At 31.2% G+C, this 19,158-nt stretch overlaps 2 protein-coding genes across 2 annotated transcripts; one reads left to right on the top strand and one right to left on the bottom strand.

The window, feature by feature from the left end:
- Positions 1-8,127: 8,127 nt before the first annotated feature.
- LOC137824286 (L-type lectin-domain containing receptor kinase VIII.1-like) lies at positions 8,128-10,969 on the top strand. Its single transcript, XM_068629860.1, has one exon. It carries the CDS (start codon positions 8,446-8,448, stop codon positions 10,543-10,545), a length of 2,100 nt encoding a protein of 699 aa, XP_068485961.1. The 5' UTR covers positions 8,128-8,445; the 3' UTR covers positions 10,546-10,969.
- A 2,231-nt stretch (positions 10,970-13,200) lies between these two features.
- On the bottom strand, positions 13,201-18,227 carry LOC137824287 (glutamate decarboxylase-like). Its single transcript, XM_068629862.1, has 7 exons — positions 18,065-18,227; positions 17,758-17,962; positions 16,245-16,445; positions 15,912-16,126; positions 15,564-15,817; positions 15,404-15,456; positions 13,201-14,025 (listed from the first exon to the last, which is right to left on the bottom strand). The coding sequence occupies exons 1-7, from the start codon at positions 18,148-18,150 to the stop codon at positions 13,534-13,536; spliced, it is 1,506 nt and encodes a 501-aa protein (XP_068485963.1). The 5' UTR covers positions 18,151-18,227; the 3' UTR covers positions 13,201-13,533.
- Positions 18,228-19,158: the final 931 nt, after the last annotated feature.

Raw genomic sequence — 19,158 nt, forward strand, 5'->3', positions numbered from 1 at the left:
ACTATTTTACATACAAATTATAATAAATGACTTTTTAAAAAATTAAATTAATATTAATATTATTATCATGATAATAAAAACATTAATATAATTAATTTGGCTATAAGAACACTAACTTGGCTATCAATTGTTAATAAGAAATGGTAAACCCTAGCTTTGGAGCATCTGTGTGTGTTCTACGTATCATTATTCCCCTAATAATGATAAAATGTTCTGTGATTTATGAATCAAACTGTGATAAAAATACATATAAAATGCATTAGGGTTGACTTGAGGTGGAGGTGTACATGGGATCTTTGGTTTGATTTTCATGAAGTGATGAAATTTTTCCAGGTATTTAAACGGGAAAATAAAATTAAACTTGAATCATATGAAGAATTAACATTCAGTTTAACAAGTTTATAAAATTATTAAATTTCTTTTATAAGAAAGAATCGACATGTTACAAACTTTGCAACAATTAATACATCATTCGACTAACTTGATTTCTTTAATCGACAATGTTTTCACCTAAAAGTAATGTATTATAAAATAATATGCGCAGAAATTTGTATAACTATCCAGAAATTACAAAAACTAATTATGATTTTGCAAAATTTTAAATTCTTAAAAATAGATATAGATTTTCAAGAGTTTTTAAATAAAATGAAAAAATAACAATATATTTTTTATTACAAATTTCACATCACTTAAAAAAGGAAGTTAATAGTAGTTTATAAATGATATCTTTCCTTAATTTATAGAGATACTTTTTCAAAATAAAATCAATAAAGATTTAAACAAACTATATATATTTAAAAAATAATAGTCATAAAATTTTTAAAAATAACTTAAAATGAAAACATTGCAACCAAATAAAAGAATTAAGTCAATTTTTTTTTATTAATGTTGGAGATCTAACTGAGATAATAACATTTCTATGAATGCAAAACTCATCTTATAAGTTCAACTTAAAATTTACTTCTTAATATGATATAAATAGTCATTTAAAATATATGCTAGTGAAAGTTTGTTAGTTTTATTAGGTCACTTTTTATCATGTCACTACTAGATCACCCATAATATATAGTTTCACTCATGAGCTGACATACTTTGCGTGATTAAATGTGTTAGAAATCACACATCGATTAAAGATAAAAACATTTAATATTATATAAGTAAGTACAGATACCACCTTATAAACAGATTTTACACCTTATAAACAGATTTTATAAGATTAAATTAAGTTTAAAAATTACCAAAATACAACCAAATCACCTTTGATAATGCAATCATTCGTATAATAAGAACACAGAGTACAACACTATGAAATGTTGTCATGCTGAAATCAAAATATACAATTTGTGATGCAAAAAAGGAGAAAAGATTAGAAAATGAGAATGAATAGTTGTGTATGATTGTAGAGGATAAGAGTATATATATCTTGACATTTGAATCCTGACAGAGACTGCGTGTTGAATTTTGTTAACAAAAAAGGCATGTTGGGAAAGAGAAAGGTGTCCTACTTGCATTATGAAAGAGAAAATGAAGCATTGAAGATGTTGAGACATTTAGTTCAACCGTGTGAAAACTGAAGACCACGACCACTCATATTTAAATCATTCTTCAATAGCTTCAATGAGCAACAACTTTCTAAACACTGTCTTTGCGGTTTAATCAGGTACAAAAGTTGCAAATTGTAAATGATTCCTCGAGATTTTAGTGGACTAAAAACTTATATTCATTTTATGAGGTTAATTGAGATATATTTTATAATATCAACACGTATTCATTCGAGACAAACTCAAATTATAATATATAAATATTATTTTATAAATCAATTTTATATAATTTAATTAGATTTAAAGTTACTTCTCTATTATTATAAGATTTATTAAATATATTATGTATTCATTCTTACTAAAACATATTTTTGTATATGTCGATCAAATGTTTCCGTCTTTATTTTATTGATCTAATTATTCTACTCGGTTAAAGTGAAGGAGATTTGTAAAAGATAATACAATATTCAAGTTAATATTTCGTTGTTAAAATATTTAATGCTATTAAAACATAAATTTTATCTAATCAACCTAATTATAAAAGTAAGTTGAAATATCATCTGAAATAAGTTAACATTTAATATTAATTGAAGTTAAAAATACATACTAATTAAAATATTCTAATTAATTTTATTAATTTTATTTATTTGTTGTTTTAATTCTTAACATGTATTTTTATTAAAAAAAAATCAGATAGCTTTGAATGTAATGTTTAGGGTTTAGGAGATTTCTGATCAACATAATCTCAATTAGATCAATACTATCAAGATATTAATAATTTTAGTATTGAATTAGACTCAAAATCTAATTGTTTAATAATAATAATTTTTGTTATTGTTCTCAAACGGGTTTGGGACCTAGAGAACGATTCCTTCTGCCTCTACTTTCGGTCGGTCATTGATGCTCCAAGCTTCCTTCTTCGGCTTCCTTCTCTCAGTCGTCTGGCTCCTCAGGTGGGGGTGGTACCTGCAAAAGGCACTGCAACGCTCAAGTCAGTCGGGATGTTAGCACTCGGATGTCAGAGTACCGTAGATAATGACGTACATTTCTTCTTGAAATGTGTGCTATTTATATTACCTTAATGAGTTTTCACTGGTGGATCGAATTAAGAGGTTGATTCTGTTTAAGGTTGCACTAAATAATCCTTAATTGTGGATTAACCCTGTTGACTTAGTCAATTATTGACTCGTCGTCAAGGGTTGGTCGGTCACGTGTCATCATGTGACATTATCACCATGATTAGGTGGTTAACTGGTCCAAACGCTGACCGACTCACTGAGTCGTCTGGTCGAACCAGTACGGTTATTATTATTATTTTTATTATTATTTAAATTAGGAGAATGGAAGAACAAGGAGAAAGATATAGGGTACTTTTTTTATTATTATTATTATTATTATTATTATTTTAATCAGGACAGAGGAAGAACGAGGAGAAAGATATAGGGTAGTTTGTTGGGATAATTTGCTCTCTGAACTTAAAATAAAGGTACGGTCGGTTGTCCCACTTCGATGTACAAACTTCAATCCTTGTGTTTTTTAGTACACCTCCCACCTCTTAATTACTTTTTTTTTTTCAGAAATAAAACTTGTGCCCTTCCCTAAGATGATAATGATATAACATTTTAACAGTATTTAACGTAATTGTATATAAAATTTAAAATTGAAATTATTAATTAAATTGAATCAATCAAAACCAACTACTTAACCACATATACAATTCACTAGCTTTAAAATGTACTTTTATACTTTTAACTGTCAAATACATTTAAATAATCAGTTCTTGCATAGGATAAAAAAAATGCATAACAGCATGTACGAATAACTATAAATAAAATTCGTTGGGAGTATTTAATGGGTGCCCATTTATATGAGTTTTTCTTCACTAGCATATTAATTCGACAAGGACAGATATCATGGTACACATGTGACTATCCACTACCCATAAAAATACATAAATATATTTATATACGCATACTTAAAATTAATCTTTTAATCAGAAATTTATATTAATAATATATTTTTAATAAAATTATCTTTTATTTTTAAGCTCATAAACATTAAAGATTGTTCGTATAAGGTTGTTAGAGAGAAAAATATAAATTGGAAATTTCCTAACTTTTTTTACTTAATGTAATTTACATATTTTTGAGGAACTAAAATTCTTAACCAACCCAACATTATCACATGAATCATGAACCTCCCATATAGAATACAACTTCAAATCTCTATTGATGTGTAGAGATGCAAATTATAAATACACAAGTGGGAAAAGATCATGATATCCTCTTTTTTTATATTTTACTTGCTTTTAATTTAATAGTCATAGGTACTTGTTATAATAGTTAAATTAAAAATAAATAAAGAATTAAGAAATCTTTTATAAAAAATATTTTTCAATACGTAATTCTAAAATTGTACTTTTTCTTCCATCCTTTTTTTTTCACACAATTAATGCAACAAAAAAGGAAATACTTGCAAAGCATAACTTTATACTGAAGAGCTCGTATTTCACACGTATGAGTTAAACCTTCGTTTTCAGCCATAAAAAAATTGTACTTGAGATGAACAACTTTCCTTATTTTTCCTATTGTTTTTCTCTTATTTTATTTTGATTTCTACAATTTATTATTATTTTTATTATTTCGAAGTCATGTAAACACGACTTTTATTTTTTAAAATTAAAATCTTGCTCTACAAATATGATTTTTATTTTTTAAAACAATAAAACAAAAATTGTGTTTCTCATGTATAATTTCAATTTTAAAAAAAATAGAAATTGTACTTGTCTTCCATGATTTTCACTAAAAAAAAATAAAAATTATGTTTGTTATAAGTTTAAAATAATAATAATTAGAAGTCATGTTCAAGAAAATAATAACAAAATTACATAAATTAAAACAATGTAAATTGAACAACACCATTTTAAGACAAAAATGTTTATCATATCATATTTTTTCATGATTAAAAAAAATAGTGGAGAAATACAACTTCTTAAATATAAAGTGACACCTATCATTTTGCAATTAAATTACAAGATTTCAATATAGAGTATTCAATGTCAAATAGAAAATTGAAGAACAAAATTTTATTGTACAAAACTTCAGATTTCAATGAAAAATCATAAGGAAATCAACCTAAAAGTTTTTAGCCTTTCACGTGGAAGCAAAACAAGAAAAATACAAAAATAAAATAAAAGTAGATTTAGAGTGTGTTGCACGATTACGATCCAAAAATCGATCCTCGTTTCTTTATTTGACATTTCTTTTATAATATTTATTTACACAAAATTAAAATCAAAATTAGTCTCACTATATTGTTTAACAATTATCAAATGTTTTCTTTCTTTATCAATAAAACAAACATCTTCTTTTATGATCAGTTCCAGATCTCGTTCTTGCTACTCTTCGAAATATCTTGTTTCACAACTCCGTTCAGATTTGCACCTTCATTATAATTAAACTTAGTGCTGATTTTTTTTTTATCAGAAAAACTTATTAGTGCTGATGTAATAGATATTTGAAGAAGATTTACTTGAATCATATCTTCAAATGAGATTTGTTCTTTTTGTTCCGTGCGTTTAATAAGGAATTTTTAATTTCATAAATTCGAAAAATATCTTTGCAAAATATTTGTTTCATGTTAATGAGAGATTAAAGATTAAAAAAAAAACAACTTGAACTTTCGTGTGATTCGACTCACTTACAGTAGTAAATTCTTCATTCAGACCATTTAAGACGCTTCCACCACATTTAAGGCCAAAACAAACCCAACTAAATAATTTTCAATTAAAACAATAAATAAATTTATCGATAATTACAATCCAAGAATTTACAATTAAAAATTAAAATACGAATGAAATTATATTGAAAGTAAAGCCACCTAACTTATTATTTATACTCATATAATAAATTTTAAATTTATCCATTTTGATGAGAAATTATGATAAAATAGTAGATATGACATTAGAGTAGCATGTTTGGGAGTTACGGAATGGGAATGTGTGATGTAATTAATTAAGTAAAAATGGATAGAACAGTATGTGTGTATTTAGAGTTGTTTGCAGGGTGAGAAACTTGAAGAAGTGGTTGGTGGAAATAAAAATGAGAAATAGATCTGAGTTTGTGGACTTTGAGAAGAAGTAACCTAATTTTGAGAAAAAGGCATTTTAGAGTTTGAGTAGAAGCTTGGTAAAGTATGCACCAAAACCTTCCTTCCATAACCATACCTTTCTCCACCATCATCTTATCTATAATAAACAATCATACAAATGTTGAAACTACTCTCTCCACTCTTCTAAGAACACCTTTTTCTTCCAATGCTTCTTTGTCTTATCTTCTCATCAAATTGCTTCAAACAACGTTGCGTGTTCACCAATTCTCAACCAAACATTTTTTTATCAATATGTTTCCATTGTATTCCACCAAACCAGCTTCACTTCAGCAACATTTTGCGGTTGCCTCTTTTCTTCTAAACTTCTTTCTATGCTCTCACTTTCTCATTCTCTAAAATAACATATCCTTGTCAAACTCAAATGAAGCCATCATTTTCTGATTTCCGAGGAAAGGGAATAACTAAAGGAAGAAAAAGTGATACACATTCACACACACAAAAAGAAGAAAGAGCAAGGAACTTCCTCACCGTTTCCACAGTTTCATCCTTGTTTTAAAAGCATAAAAGATGAAACCTTTTTTTCTCCCTTTATTCCTTTCTAATCCCATGGTATTTGTTACAAGAATCTGGGCAACATTCAATCCCAAGTATACTAAAGTTGCTGTAAAAGATATATGTATGTATGTTGAGAGAGAGATATTGAATGTGCAAAAATAATAAAAAAAGTATACTGAAGTTAGTGCGAAGTCTTGATTGATAGGTAGAGTTACACGACATGATGAACACCAAAATTAAGGTACTATAAGACTTTTTGGGTTATGGTTATTGGCTCATAAAAGCCATGGTTTGCACTTGTTGTTGTTAAAGTTTTCAACACCTTTTAATCTTTATTAATAATGTTTTTTTTAGACAAAAAAGACAGTCTTTTCTCCTTCTTATCCTGTTCTTCTCTGCTAAAGCTTTGGCTACGTTAAATATGCGACATCTATTTTCTTTAACTAATAAAAACACCTTTTCAGCTTGCAATTAATTTTAATAATAAAATGTGTTTTTGAATAATATTTTTTTATTTAAATATATTTATTTGCAAAAACAAAATCAAACTATTTAAATCAACTACTCTGTGGTGGTTATTTTCTGATATATTTTTTAATTTATACTTATATATAAAGAGAATTTCTTTTATAATTTTTTTTGGATGTACACAAATTTTTCTAATTTTATCCTTATTTAATATATCATTTTATTAGTATAATAGAGTATTTTTTATTTCATATGAATTATTTAAGAAATAAAATTATTTTTTAATCTTTTAAATTAATGTTAAGGAATAATTTTTCTATGCAAACTAACTCTACATTTTTTCTAAGAAAAAAGGAAAGAAAGAGAGCATACTCTCACCCTCACTCTGCTATCACACTAAATTTCACATATAAAATAAAATAACTTTCATTTTCAATCACTCTCTCAATTTTATTTCAAACAACTCTATTTTGATAAAATCATTATTTATTTTGTATCTACCATCAAGTGAATCCTAACCTTAATATGAACATCATCACACTCTCCGATCCCAAAATCGTTAATAGAAGAAAAGAAAAAATTGAAAAAAAAGAGAAACTCAAACCATAGGAGAAAGAAAGCTTGATTGATCAATTCATCATTTTTCTTTTACATGTTATTTTTTGTTTTCCAATTTCAATTCATTCAAAATTATTTGTGTATGTATGTTAAATTTCTATCACCATGAGAAAGAATATAAAATATAAAATATGAAATATTTATTTATGTATGTATTTATTTATGTGTTTATGTTAAATATAAAATATAGTTTTAATTAAAAATGTAATAAATGAATATTTCCAACATACAATTATATTGTATATTTTATATTAGTCAACAACTTTAATTGTTATATAAGTTAAACAGTTACAAGAATAATATATGGAATATACTTAAAAAAAGGAGAGAGTTTAACACCAGACTAGATAAATTTCCCCTCCCTAAACTAAAGGAGCAAACAATAAATAATAACTCTAGAATCTCACACATAACCTTATATATTTATTTCAAATTGTACTAGTTTATAATCAGTGGTTCCACTTCAAATAATTATGCATTTTCTTTGTCTTTGCGTATACCTCTTCCTTATGATCTTGAGTATAATAAGATAAGATTTAAACCAACAATTCATGAAACGACAATTTGATTCTATGCACAGTTTTAGACAGCCAAACAATGTATGTGTTTTTATTGTACAAAACATTTTTCATCTTAATTTATCCCTTCTTCACCTTTACATTGAATGGAGAGTATAAAAAGTAGTATTTTATTTATAAAAAATATTAATGATAAATAATAAATGAGGAGAACAACAGCACAAAGAGAGAGAACAAAGAATTTGTCTGCAGTTGAATTGGATTGAACGCATTCATACGCAAAGTCTCATCACTTTCTTAAACATCAAATTTATCTCAATCATTAAACATAATAAAGTTGAATTGATGAATAAAGTTGGTTAAAAATGTCATAAGAAAAAATGCAAGTAAAAGGGTTAATAGGAGAATATGGAGATGAGTGTGGGAAGAAAGAATGAAAGAACCGTTGAGAGAGAGTGGGACAGGTGTCGAGGTAGCGAAGAACAGTGTATTGGGATTCTCTGAACCCGTGAATTCTCACTCTCAACTTCTCTCTGTCTCTATCACTTTCACTCTGCTTCTTTAGGAGAACAAACCAAACAACCCAACAAACATAACACAGAATCAATTTCGACAATTCAATCTCTGCTTCGCCAATGTCGCATCTCTCAATGCTCTTTATTTTTGCTTTCATCAACTTCGTAGCCGCAGGGACCGAGTTCGACTTTGGAACTCTCACATTGGAAAGCCTCAAGCTTCTCGGCGACGCTCACTTTAACAACGGCACCGTAAGCCTCACGCGCGACCTTGCCGTTCCCACCTCCAGCGCCGGGAGAGCTCTGTACTCCCGTCCGGTCAGGTTCCGCCTTCCGGGAAACCGCTTTCCGGCCAGCTTCACCACCTTCTTTTCCTTCTCCGTCGCCAACCTCAATCCTTCGTCCATCGGGGGCGGCCTCGCCTTCGTCCTCGCGCCGGACGACGAAACGATCGGCGACGCCGGGGGCTTTCTTGGACTCAGCGCAGCCGCCGCCGCCGCGGATGGGGGCGGCGGAAGCTTTATTGCCGTGGAGTTTGATACGCTTATGGACGTAGAGTTTAAGGACATTAATGGGAACCACGTCGGGCTGGACTTAAACAGCGTCGTTTCGAGCGAGGTTGGTGATTTGGAGAGCTTTGGGGTCGATCTGAAGAGCGGTGACCTAATTAACGCGTGGATTGAGTTCGATGGATCGAGCAAAGGGTTGAGCGTGTGGGTTTCGTATTCCAATTTGAAACCGAAAGATCCCGTTTTGTCGACGAGCCTCGATGTTGATAAGTATTTGAATGATTTTATGTATGTGGGGTTCTCAGGTTCCACGCAGGGTAGCACAGAGGTTCACAGAATAGAGTGGTGGAGTTTTGGTTCGTCTTTTGAAGCTGCGGCGGCGGCTGCGCCGCCGCCTCCACCGGCGGTGAGTTTGCTGAACCCGACGGCGAATGCGGTGAACTCGGCGCCTCCTTCTTTGGCTCCTTCTAATAGTGAAGAGAAAGAGAGCAAAAGCAAATCGTCTTGCCACAATGGGTTGTGTAAGCAGAATTTGGGAGCGGTTGCTGGTGTTGTGACTGCTGGGGCATTTGTTTTGGCTATTTTTGCTGGTGCATTGATTTGGTTTTACTCTAAGAAGGTTAAGCGTGTTAACAAGTTTGATTCGCTTGGTTCCGAGATCATTAAAACGCCGAAGCAGTTTACCTACAAGGAGCTGAAGTCGGCTACGAAGTGTTTCAATGCGAATAGGATCATTGGCCATGGCGCGTTTGGGACTGTGTATAAGGGGGTTTTGCCTGATAATGGGGACACTGTTGCGGTGAAGAGGTGCAGCCATAGTAGTCAGGGGAAGAATGAGTTTTTGTCTGAGTTGTCTATCATTGGGAGTCTGAGGCATCGGAATCTTGTTCGGCTTCAAGGGTGGTGCCATGAAAAAGGGGAGATTCTGCTGGTGTATGACTTGATGCCTAATGGGAGTTTGGACAAGGCTTTGTTCGAGGCTAGGACACCGCTTCCCTGGTCCCACCGGCGCAAGATTTTGCTGGGCGTGGCCTCGGCCTTGGCCTACTTGCATCAAGAGTGTGAGAATCAGGTGATTCACAGGGACATCAAGACTAGTAATATAATGCTGGATGAAGGGTTCAATGCCAGGTTGGGAGATTTTGGTTTGGCGAGGCAAACTGAGCATGATAAGTCGCCGGATGCCACCGTGGCTGCTGGGACAATGGGGTACCTGGCACCCGAGTATCTCCTCACTGGAAAGGCTACAGAGAAAACTGATGTGTTTAGTTATGGTGCAGTGGTTCTTGAGGTGGCCAGTGGGAGAAGACCGATAGAGAAGGATGGCAATGGGGGTGCTAAAGGTGGCATTAGCTGCAATTTGGTAGAATGGGTATGGAGTTTGCACCGGGAAGGAAGGTTGCTATTGGCGGCTGATGCAAGGCTTGAGGGGGAGTTTGATGAGGCAGAGATGAGGAGGGTACTCTTGGTTGGGCTAGCTTGCTCTCACCCTGATCCATTGGCTCGACCTACTATGAGGGGTGTGGTTCAGATGCTGGTGGGGGAAGCTGAAGTGCCTATTGTCCCAAGAACCAAGCCCTCCACTGGTTTCAGTACTTCCCACTCTTACTTACTAATGAGCTTGCAAGATAGTGTATCTGACTGTGATGGCATAATCACCATCTCTACATCCACATCAGAGAACAGCTTCGATCTTGGAGATATAGTCTGATCTGATTCAAATCTGTCTCTGGGACCAGGCCATTTTTAATTATTGATTGATATAGTGTAAATACAGATATGTATTCATTTGTTCTTGTATCTAAATGACAATAACATGCAATTAAGGGCCCTGAGAAAGAAAGTTTGGGGTTGAAGCAATTCTGCCACTAGAGCTAATGATTCATGGCAGAGTGCTGGCGTACACATTTTGGCTGAAATTAATTGGAGGGATTCATCTCATGCTGCGGAGCAATGCAAGACGTTGGTATGAAATGTAGGGAAGGTGATGTAACATTAGATAGATTATTGTTCTACTTCTAATTTACGCCCATTTATCGGGTGGGTTTACATTAAGCAATTTGATTTTAAACAAGCTTTTTTGGATAATTTGAATTAAGTGACCACGGTATAATAAAGTTAGAAATTTCAAGGAAGCTTTCTCCTTTGCCCTATTTATGGCAATGCAGGATTTTGTATCTCTCACATACAGAAATATACACTGTATATAACGAAAGAATGCCTCAGCTTTATATATGGTTATCAGTCATTGAAACTGGGGTAATGGTTTTTTTATTTTATTGATGTTCATATCTTCCCAACTTTCTAAATGTATTTTTTGATTCTGTGGTGACGAGTTATATGCAGAGTTGAGAGTTGGAAAATGGTATTGTTTCTTGCCTCTTATTATAGAATGTTGTGATTAGGATATCCATTCGTAGTGGTACTGGATATAAATGATGTTTTTCACAATTTAATTGATGAAGGAAGGAAACTAGCATACCATTTCATTCTGCTACAAATTTAAACTACTTTCCTTATTGATGGCATTTCCTTCTGCTTATCTACCAAGTTATACATTTTTATAATTAAATAAATAAGTAAATAAAATCCTTCATATTTGTGTGTGTGAATACATATTCTTTTTTTTTTCATTTCTAAAAAAGTAAAGTTATTTTTTTAAAGAAAAAGTAAATTTATAGAAAGATTGTTGGTGTTTTCTCTAGTTGCAAATTACAAGAAGGGTAAATTTATTTCTTTGTTGTCGCAGTAGTACTAATGAGAGGGCAGATGCATCATGCATAGTTTACTATGTTCAGGAAAATAATAGGAAATGCTTCTTGATGCTAACAACATTAAAGTGAACCTTTGTAGTCCTAGTTTCTTAGCCCAGGTAAACGTCTGTTTCATGTGTCATTCTTTTTTCTAACAAGTCACACGAACTAGTGCTACACATGACAAAGCACTAGCAGAATCGTTATCTATTTTTAATCTCAACAAAGTAATTTTTCTTCTGTGGGCATGTGAACACTATTTTCACTCATCTTTATTTTCTTGCAATGCCTTGTCCTGTTTCAATGGAGAAGAGGCATTTAGTAACATACTCTGGTTAAGGTGATCGTGAATGGCAAATGTTTACTTTAATGAATTACTTCCCCTTTATGGTAAATTGATAATGAATTCCCTAGCTTCAATAAAAATCTTCACTTCTGCAATTTAGAAATTTTCCACTTTCCTGCAAAACTGTCAGTGATACAACGTACAAACTACTCTTTGTGGGTGTCTTCCCCATTTTGCTTGGACCTTTTTTTCGGTTTGTTTTCTATATTTTTTTCATCAAGCCCACAGATTGTTTTTCCAAATGAAAATTATTCCAGAATGATAGTATAGGACTAAATTCTTGGATCCTACCTTCTTTGATTGTTTGAATTCTAAATGACAACGATGTATTACGTTGCAAATGTTCATAATTTAAGTATGACAGCTTAACAATTTCTACTCATTCTCACTTTTCTTTATTCTTTTGTAACAGAAGGTCGATCGATCGTGCCAATATTGTATGAGTTATTGTGACAGAACAATAATAATATAGGAAATTTTTGTTTGCGTTGAAAAGTGGAATAACTTTAAGTCCAAACAGATCAATTATTTCCTATTTTATACAACCAACAAGAGTGATAAAATTGTAGCTAAGAACAATTTCAGCATATCTAAAATGATGTAACCATGTTATTGGTGAAGGGAATACTCAGTTATCCTCAATATGTTATATGAGCGTTAAGCTGCAAATCTTTCTCTTAATAACTTCTAAATACTACTCCCTCTTAATTTAAATATAAAAAGATGTCATATTCAGTGGATGAAAATGTAATTAAATTTATTTAATGTTACTATTTTAAAAATGTTTTCAAGTTTAATCTAAACATCACCTCCAAAAAATGTAATTTTATTAGAGATAGTTTAAAAGTATGATTTTTTTATGAAATGAGGAAAATTTAATAAATTAAATTAACAGTTTTGATTGATGTAAAAGAAATACTTTTGTTTCTATCTGAGTTTGAAAAAAAAAAGTACTGTTCAAAGAAACACAAGGGGCTTTCTACAGAAAAATGACACTGATAATGAATTTGTACCCACAAAAACCTGAATATAGTTTTTCATCATACTTCTGTACTTAGTTTAGTGTATAGGTTAATTACTATGTAGTAAAGTTTTGTTTTGTCAACATAATTTTTCTCTTAAACACTACTTTACTTTGAACTTATCACTTTATGAACAACTATTAATTTGACGCGTCAAAAGGGGCCAAGTCCAAAACAAGAGAACAACACTACAAGCCTCTAGGAAAAGAAATAGAAGAAATAGTTTATTATAAGAACGAAAAGAATAATAAATATTATTTTTACTTCTGTAATCAAATATGAAGAAAATACATAACTCATGTATAAACATTTATACAAATGTTTATATGCAGTGGAACACATTTACTTGAACCAACTTGTCCGAAACAAAAATTTTGGAACACAAGAACATAACTTGCTTGCACTGATAAAACAAAATTTGTCATACTAGTTAAAATTTTATGAGCATTCATGCACACTAATTCTCATACCAGGATAATTAAGTTTTTAGTAAAATTTGTGCCTACCAAAGGTTGTTGTCGTCACGCATGAATTGCTCTGCTCTGCATAAATAGGTAAAATTGATCCAAAACAAGGCTCTAACAGACGCCATTCATCTTCTTCTTGTCCATAACAAACTTCTTCCAAACTGATGTGATTTCCCTCTGCGTCTCTAGTTCACTCTTCTTGGCAAGCAATACTTTGCTCTCAGCGTCTTCACCTTCTTCTCCAGTAGACGTTACGCTGCTGATTACCCTAGCAGGAAGCTGCTCCAGCTCGTGCACCACTTTAGTGATATCATTGACAAGACGCTCCGCAAGGGTGCGAGAAAAGTCCTCCCTAACCACAACACGAAGCACTGTGACATGTTCTGCATCTGGGGGCATAGTGTATGCTGGCACTATCCATCCATAGCGCCTCAGCAGGTCAGAGATTTGGAACTCATTGAAGTGGCTGTGCTCCTTCAAAGTGAAGGCCACCAATGGGACACCAATATCTTTAGACACAATGTTAAACCTTCCAGTTCCCTCTAGTCCTTCCTTAAGCACTCCCATGTTGTCTCTGCAGTTTTCCATCACCATTTTATATCCCTGCAAACCCAATTAGTCAAGTTCAATTTTGATGCGTTTTAAGTTTAAAAGTTTTTATACTTGTTATAAAAATAATAATTTAAGTGCACATCTCACAACTGAATGACATTACAAAAGTTCTTTTCATTTTAAATGCATTTGGATTAAATTCAGATAATAAAGATGGTAGGAAATAGCTATCAATTTCCTCTAGAGAGATTCTATCACACAAAAGAAAAAACAATAATAGAAAATCGACAGATGATGGAATGCAAAATAAAGAAATAAGAAATAATCACACATAAAAATTTAACATGGTTTACTGAAATCCAATCTATATCCAAAGTAAGAAATTTATTAAAAATAAACATGAGATTATAACAAAAAATTTATTTCATTAGTAAATTTTTAATTCTAAGTTATCTTTTACTTAAAGTATAAGATCTTATTTATAGAAGAGATACTCTTATAACCGACATAAATCACTTAAACTAAACAAAGAAAGACATGTAAACAATGTTCATCATAACAAAACATTATCAAAGAGTTTCACCAAATAGTTCATGACTTAGTAAACGTTCATATATTAGACGGTGTACATATTAACATTTCAGAATTAATATAACTAAAACGATATAAAAAAAATTAATCAAGATTTTTTAATTAGTTTACAATAAATGACTAATATAATATCCTATTCAAAAGTTTCTTAATATTCGATAATATTAAAAAAAAACAAATATATACTTCTAAGTAGAAGATTTGCAAGAAGTGTAGAGTACCTCACCATGTGAAAAAGGAAAGTTTTTAATATATCTATTATTGTGTGGTTTTCAAATCAAATACGATCTCACAACCCTTTTTATTAATTTTTTATTAAATAATTTAATTTATATTTTAATTAAATAACTAATTCAATATTTTATTATTATATAGAGTTGTTAAATAGATATAAGAAAATAGTTTTTTCTTTTTTAAAATGAAGATGTTAATAACTATTTGATACCAATGAGATAAAAGAAGATAATACATTGACACCCTTAAAAATACAATCACTTGAAAGCTCAGTACATTAATATTTTAATCATATGATATTTTAATATAAATTATTAACATATATTATTACATTGTTAAAGTAAGTTAGAAAATGAATGTATTTTGTATTATATGATGTTAAAGGATAACTTTAGGTGAGATAAAAATAAATAAAGAGATGATAGGGTGACCTTTTCTTCAGAAAATACAATCATTTAACAATTTAATATATTAACATTTTAATCATTTTGTTTTTATATTTAATATAAATTGTTCATATATATTATCATATTGTTAAAATAGGTAAGTATGTATGACCGATGAAATATAAGTATGCTTTGTGCTCAAGTATGTCTTATAATACCTCATAACCTAATCGAATTAGTTGGTAGTACTGAGCAATAATTTGGCTAGAACCTGCATTGCAAATTTTATGCAAAAAAAAAAAAGTATTAGGGATCTATACGCATAAGCTCAGATGTATTGTAGTTTGTAGTTTTAAAGCAATTGAATGTGTGAATTACCTTTGGAGAAGTTGAGGGTGAAGGTGGGTTGATCAGCTCCAAGATAGTTAATGTGGAAAATGAGTTCCTCAGGAAGGTCTTCCTTGGTTCTCCAAATCACCCAACCAATTCCAGCATAGACTAGACCATATTTGTGTCCACTAACATTGATGCTCTTCACTAGTGGTAACCGAAAGTCCCATTCAAGCTCTGGATAAATAAAGGGTGCAATGAATCCACCACTGGCTGCATCCACGTGAATTGGAGTGTCCCATCTACACAATAATTAATTTCACATGTCAATTCCATCTCTAAAGCACCTTAAACTCGATTCACAAAATAGCAAATAGTTAAGACCCACACACACACCCAGTTTCCTGATTCTTTTGTACTAGCAGATCATTTAAGCGCTTCACATCTTCAAACTCTCCGTTCAAAGTGGAACCAAGGATAGCAGCAACACAAATGGTGTTCTCATCCACCATTTCCGCTGCTTTATCAGGGTCCATTACAAAGTATCCATCGCTCAGCTTCACCTCTTTCAGCTCCACCTCAAAGTACCTCGCAAATTTCTCCCAGCAAACCTTCACATGAGCAGAATGAATTAAGTTCAGTGTCTCGTTAATTAAATATTTATTAAAAACTATATAAAATCACGATAAAATTTTATTGGGTGAAGATATGCAAGTGTGTTTTTGGTACCTGAACATTGGCACCAGTAACAATGTTGGGACTATCACAAGACTTCCCTTGTTCTTTCCTTCTATTCTGCCACCTCCTTTTGAATGCCAATCCAGCCAACATTATGGCCTCTGATGAGCCAACAGTACCAACACCAACTGCAATTTCTGAGTCTTCGAGTGGTGCATTGAAAAGGTGAGCTATCATGTTAACGCAACGGTTCTGCATATGCATACACGTTTGAATGCTAACGTTAGATCAAAAACATTATGCACTATTCAGCTTTTTTTTACTACCATGAAATCAAGTTTGAATGGTTACATTATACACTCTATGTATAATTACAGCACATGTAGAAAACATGGGATATATTCACCCATAACTGGCTGCCAATTGTCATAACAAAGGACCGGCCCAACCTATTTTGATTGGACCAAAGGACTTTCTGTATGCTTTTGATTTTTTTCCACATGGGCCCCCAAATCAAAGGTCCCACAACTATGAAATATGGCTAGTAAATTCTGAAGTTTAAAAACATCAACTCTTCACTTTAAAAATAAATTATACATGAATTTCATTCATTTCACAATTTATCTATGTTAATTTTAATTCTGGAAACATATATTTTAAAAACTTTCTTCTATTAATGAAAAAATTATTAAAAATAATAAATATTGACTGATTTTAGTTTCATTAATGAGTATTTAGATATAATATCAAAAAACATTCACACATAACATTAAGAAAATATATAACCTTTAAGAAAATAGAAAATATATTAAGAAAATAAGTTTTTCACACCATGATTAGAACAAAAATAATAATAATTTGGCATTAAATATGTTAAAAATTTTAAGAATGTAGAAAATAGTTTTTTTTTTATAGAATCTATAAAGAAATTTACTATAATTTTTTAAATTATTTTCTAAAAAATAGTTATAATTACAATTTTTGTAAAAGATACTCAAAACAAACTTTAACAATAATTATAAATCTTTCTTATAAGGTTATTAAATTTTCAAAACATATTTTAAAATTAAAATCATTTCACTCTTAATTAGTCAAATGAGAATAATAGTTATGTATCTTTTCAGTTCTGACACGATAAATCTTATTGATTGTCAACACTTATTTTCTTAAAAATATTTTAGGAAAAATAGTAAACTTATCATATATTTAGAAGAAGAAAAAATAATAAAAAGAGACAAATAATTATCTTTTAAAAGTGTGGATACATATAACACCTAAATGTTGAAAACAAGCTCCATAACCTGACTTATATATATATATATATATATATATATATATATATATATATATATATATATATATATATATATATATATATATATGTGTGTGTGTGTGTGTGTGTGTGTGTGTGTGGATTTTTAGAGAGAAGGATTCAGAAAGAAAGGAGAAGGTATGGGATCAATGATTTAGATGAAAATGAATTATTCTGTCTCATCATTCATCCTTAATTGATTATGATTATTAATAATAACAGTAATAGTGATTGTTATGGAGCGGTACTTACCTGGAGTTCAGTGGTGACAGGGTACTCATCCATGTCCACATAGTTTTTGTTAATGGCAGCCATAATGAGCTTGTCGCATTCAGGCTCCATCCACGTCGTCACAAACGACGCCAGGTTCAGCCTCGGATTTCCGTCTAACATCAGCTCGTCGTTGATGATCTGGTACGCCGCTTCCTTCGGGATCGATAGCTCTCCCATCTTGAACCTACGCATCATCGATCGTTCATTTCCATACGCAACAGCAATCCATCATCTTAATCATTCATTCAATGGATCAAAAAAGAGAGATCCAGATCGATGTACTTACCTTGGAAGAGCAGTGCGCACATAGCGAGAGGCGAAGGTTGAATGGACAGAAACGTCCGTCTGCGAGGCCGTTTTGGAGAGAACCATGGCGCTCGATAATCGCGAGAGATAGAAAGACAAAGAAACTGTGTGTAGATGTGATGAATGATGAATCTGTTGTGGAAGAGTGCGAAGGTGGTGAGAGGAGTTAGGGTCTTATATAGAGTGGAGATAGCCACGTGTGTTAGAAGTAACCCCACACCAACCAACATGTATTAGCGTTCTCTCTTCTCCATCTCCCATAACAAAACACTTTTTGTTTTCATTCTTCATTTATTTGCACAACACTCTTACATTAAGTTTTCTAAAAGTAAACAATTTAAGGTAATTATAGCTTTGGGAAAAACTACTATTTAAGGTGTATTGCATATATAAAAAATGTTTCTAACAAATAGTAAAGCATGCGCGTTAAAAAAAAATAAAAATGATGAAGTAATGAATATAATAATTATAAATAGGAAGTCAGCTTTTTAAAAAATAAAAATAAAAACATGAAGAATGTTAGAGACAGATGTCCAAAAATAATGTGGAGTATCCAATGAGAGTAATTGAAATTTTTTTTTATGGATTAATTCCTTAAAAATCTTGAAAACAATGTCAATAATATATTTAATGAAAATAAAATCAAATTTATTTTTGAATCTTACTATTAAATCAACATGTACACTGTGTTTGGAACCATAGTTATATTGTGCACGCAGAAAATGAAGACTGATAAAGGATAATCACTGTTCACGTTTGGATTAAGTATTTTGCATTAAAAGAATGGGAAAGAAAGAGGAGAGGGTATGATATATCTATTCGAGAATAAAATAAAATATATATGAAACAAATTGTGATGTGTTAGAGTAGACACACAAAAGATGGAGCTCACAGTGAGAAATATGAGAAGAGAGTTTGTTCTGTTATTGATTTCTTCTTATTTAAATAATACAAAGAATTGTCTATTTATAGGCACTATTAATTTGGATTATTTCTAACACCCCACCATAATCCAAAATACAACTGTTCATGACAGAAAAAATAAAACTACTGATCAAGATAGAAAACTGCCTT

Source organism: Phaseolus vulgaris, chromosome 8 (genome assembly GCF_000499845.2).
Source record: "Phaseolus vulgaris cultivar G19833 chromosome 8, P. vulgaris v2.0, whole genome shotgun sequence".
NCBI lineage: Eukaryota > Viridiplantae > Streptophyta > Magnoliopsida > Fabales > Fabaceae > Phaseolus > Phaseolus vulgaris.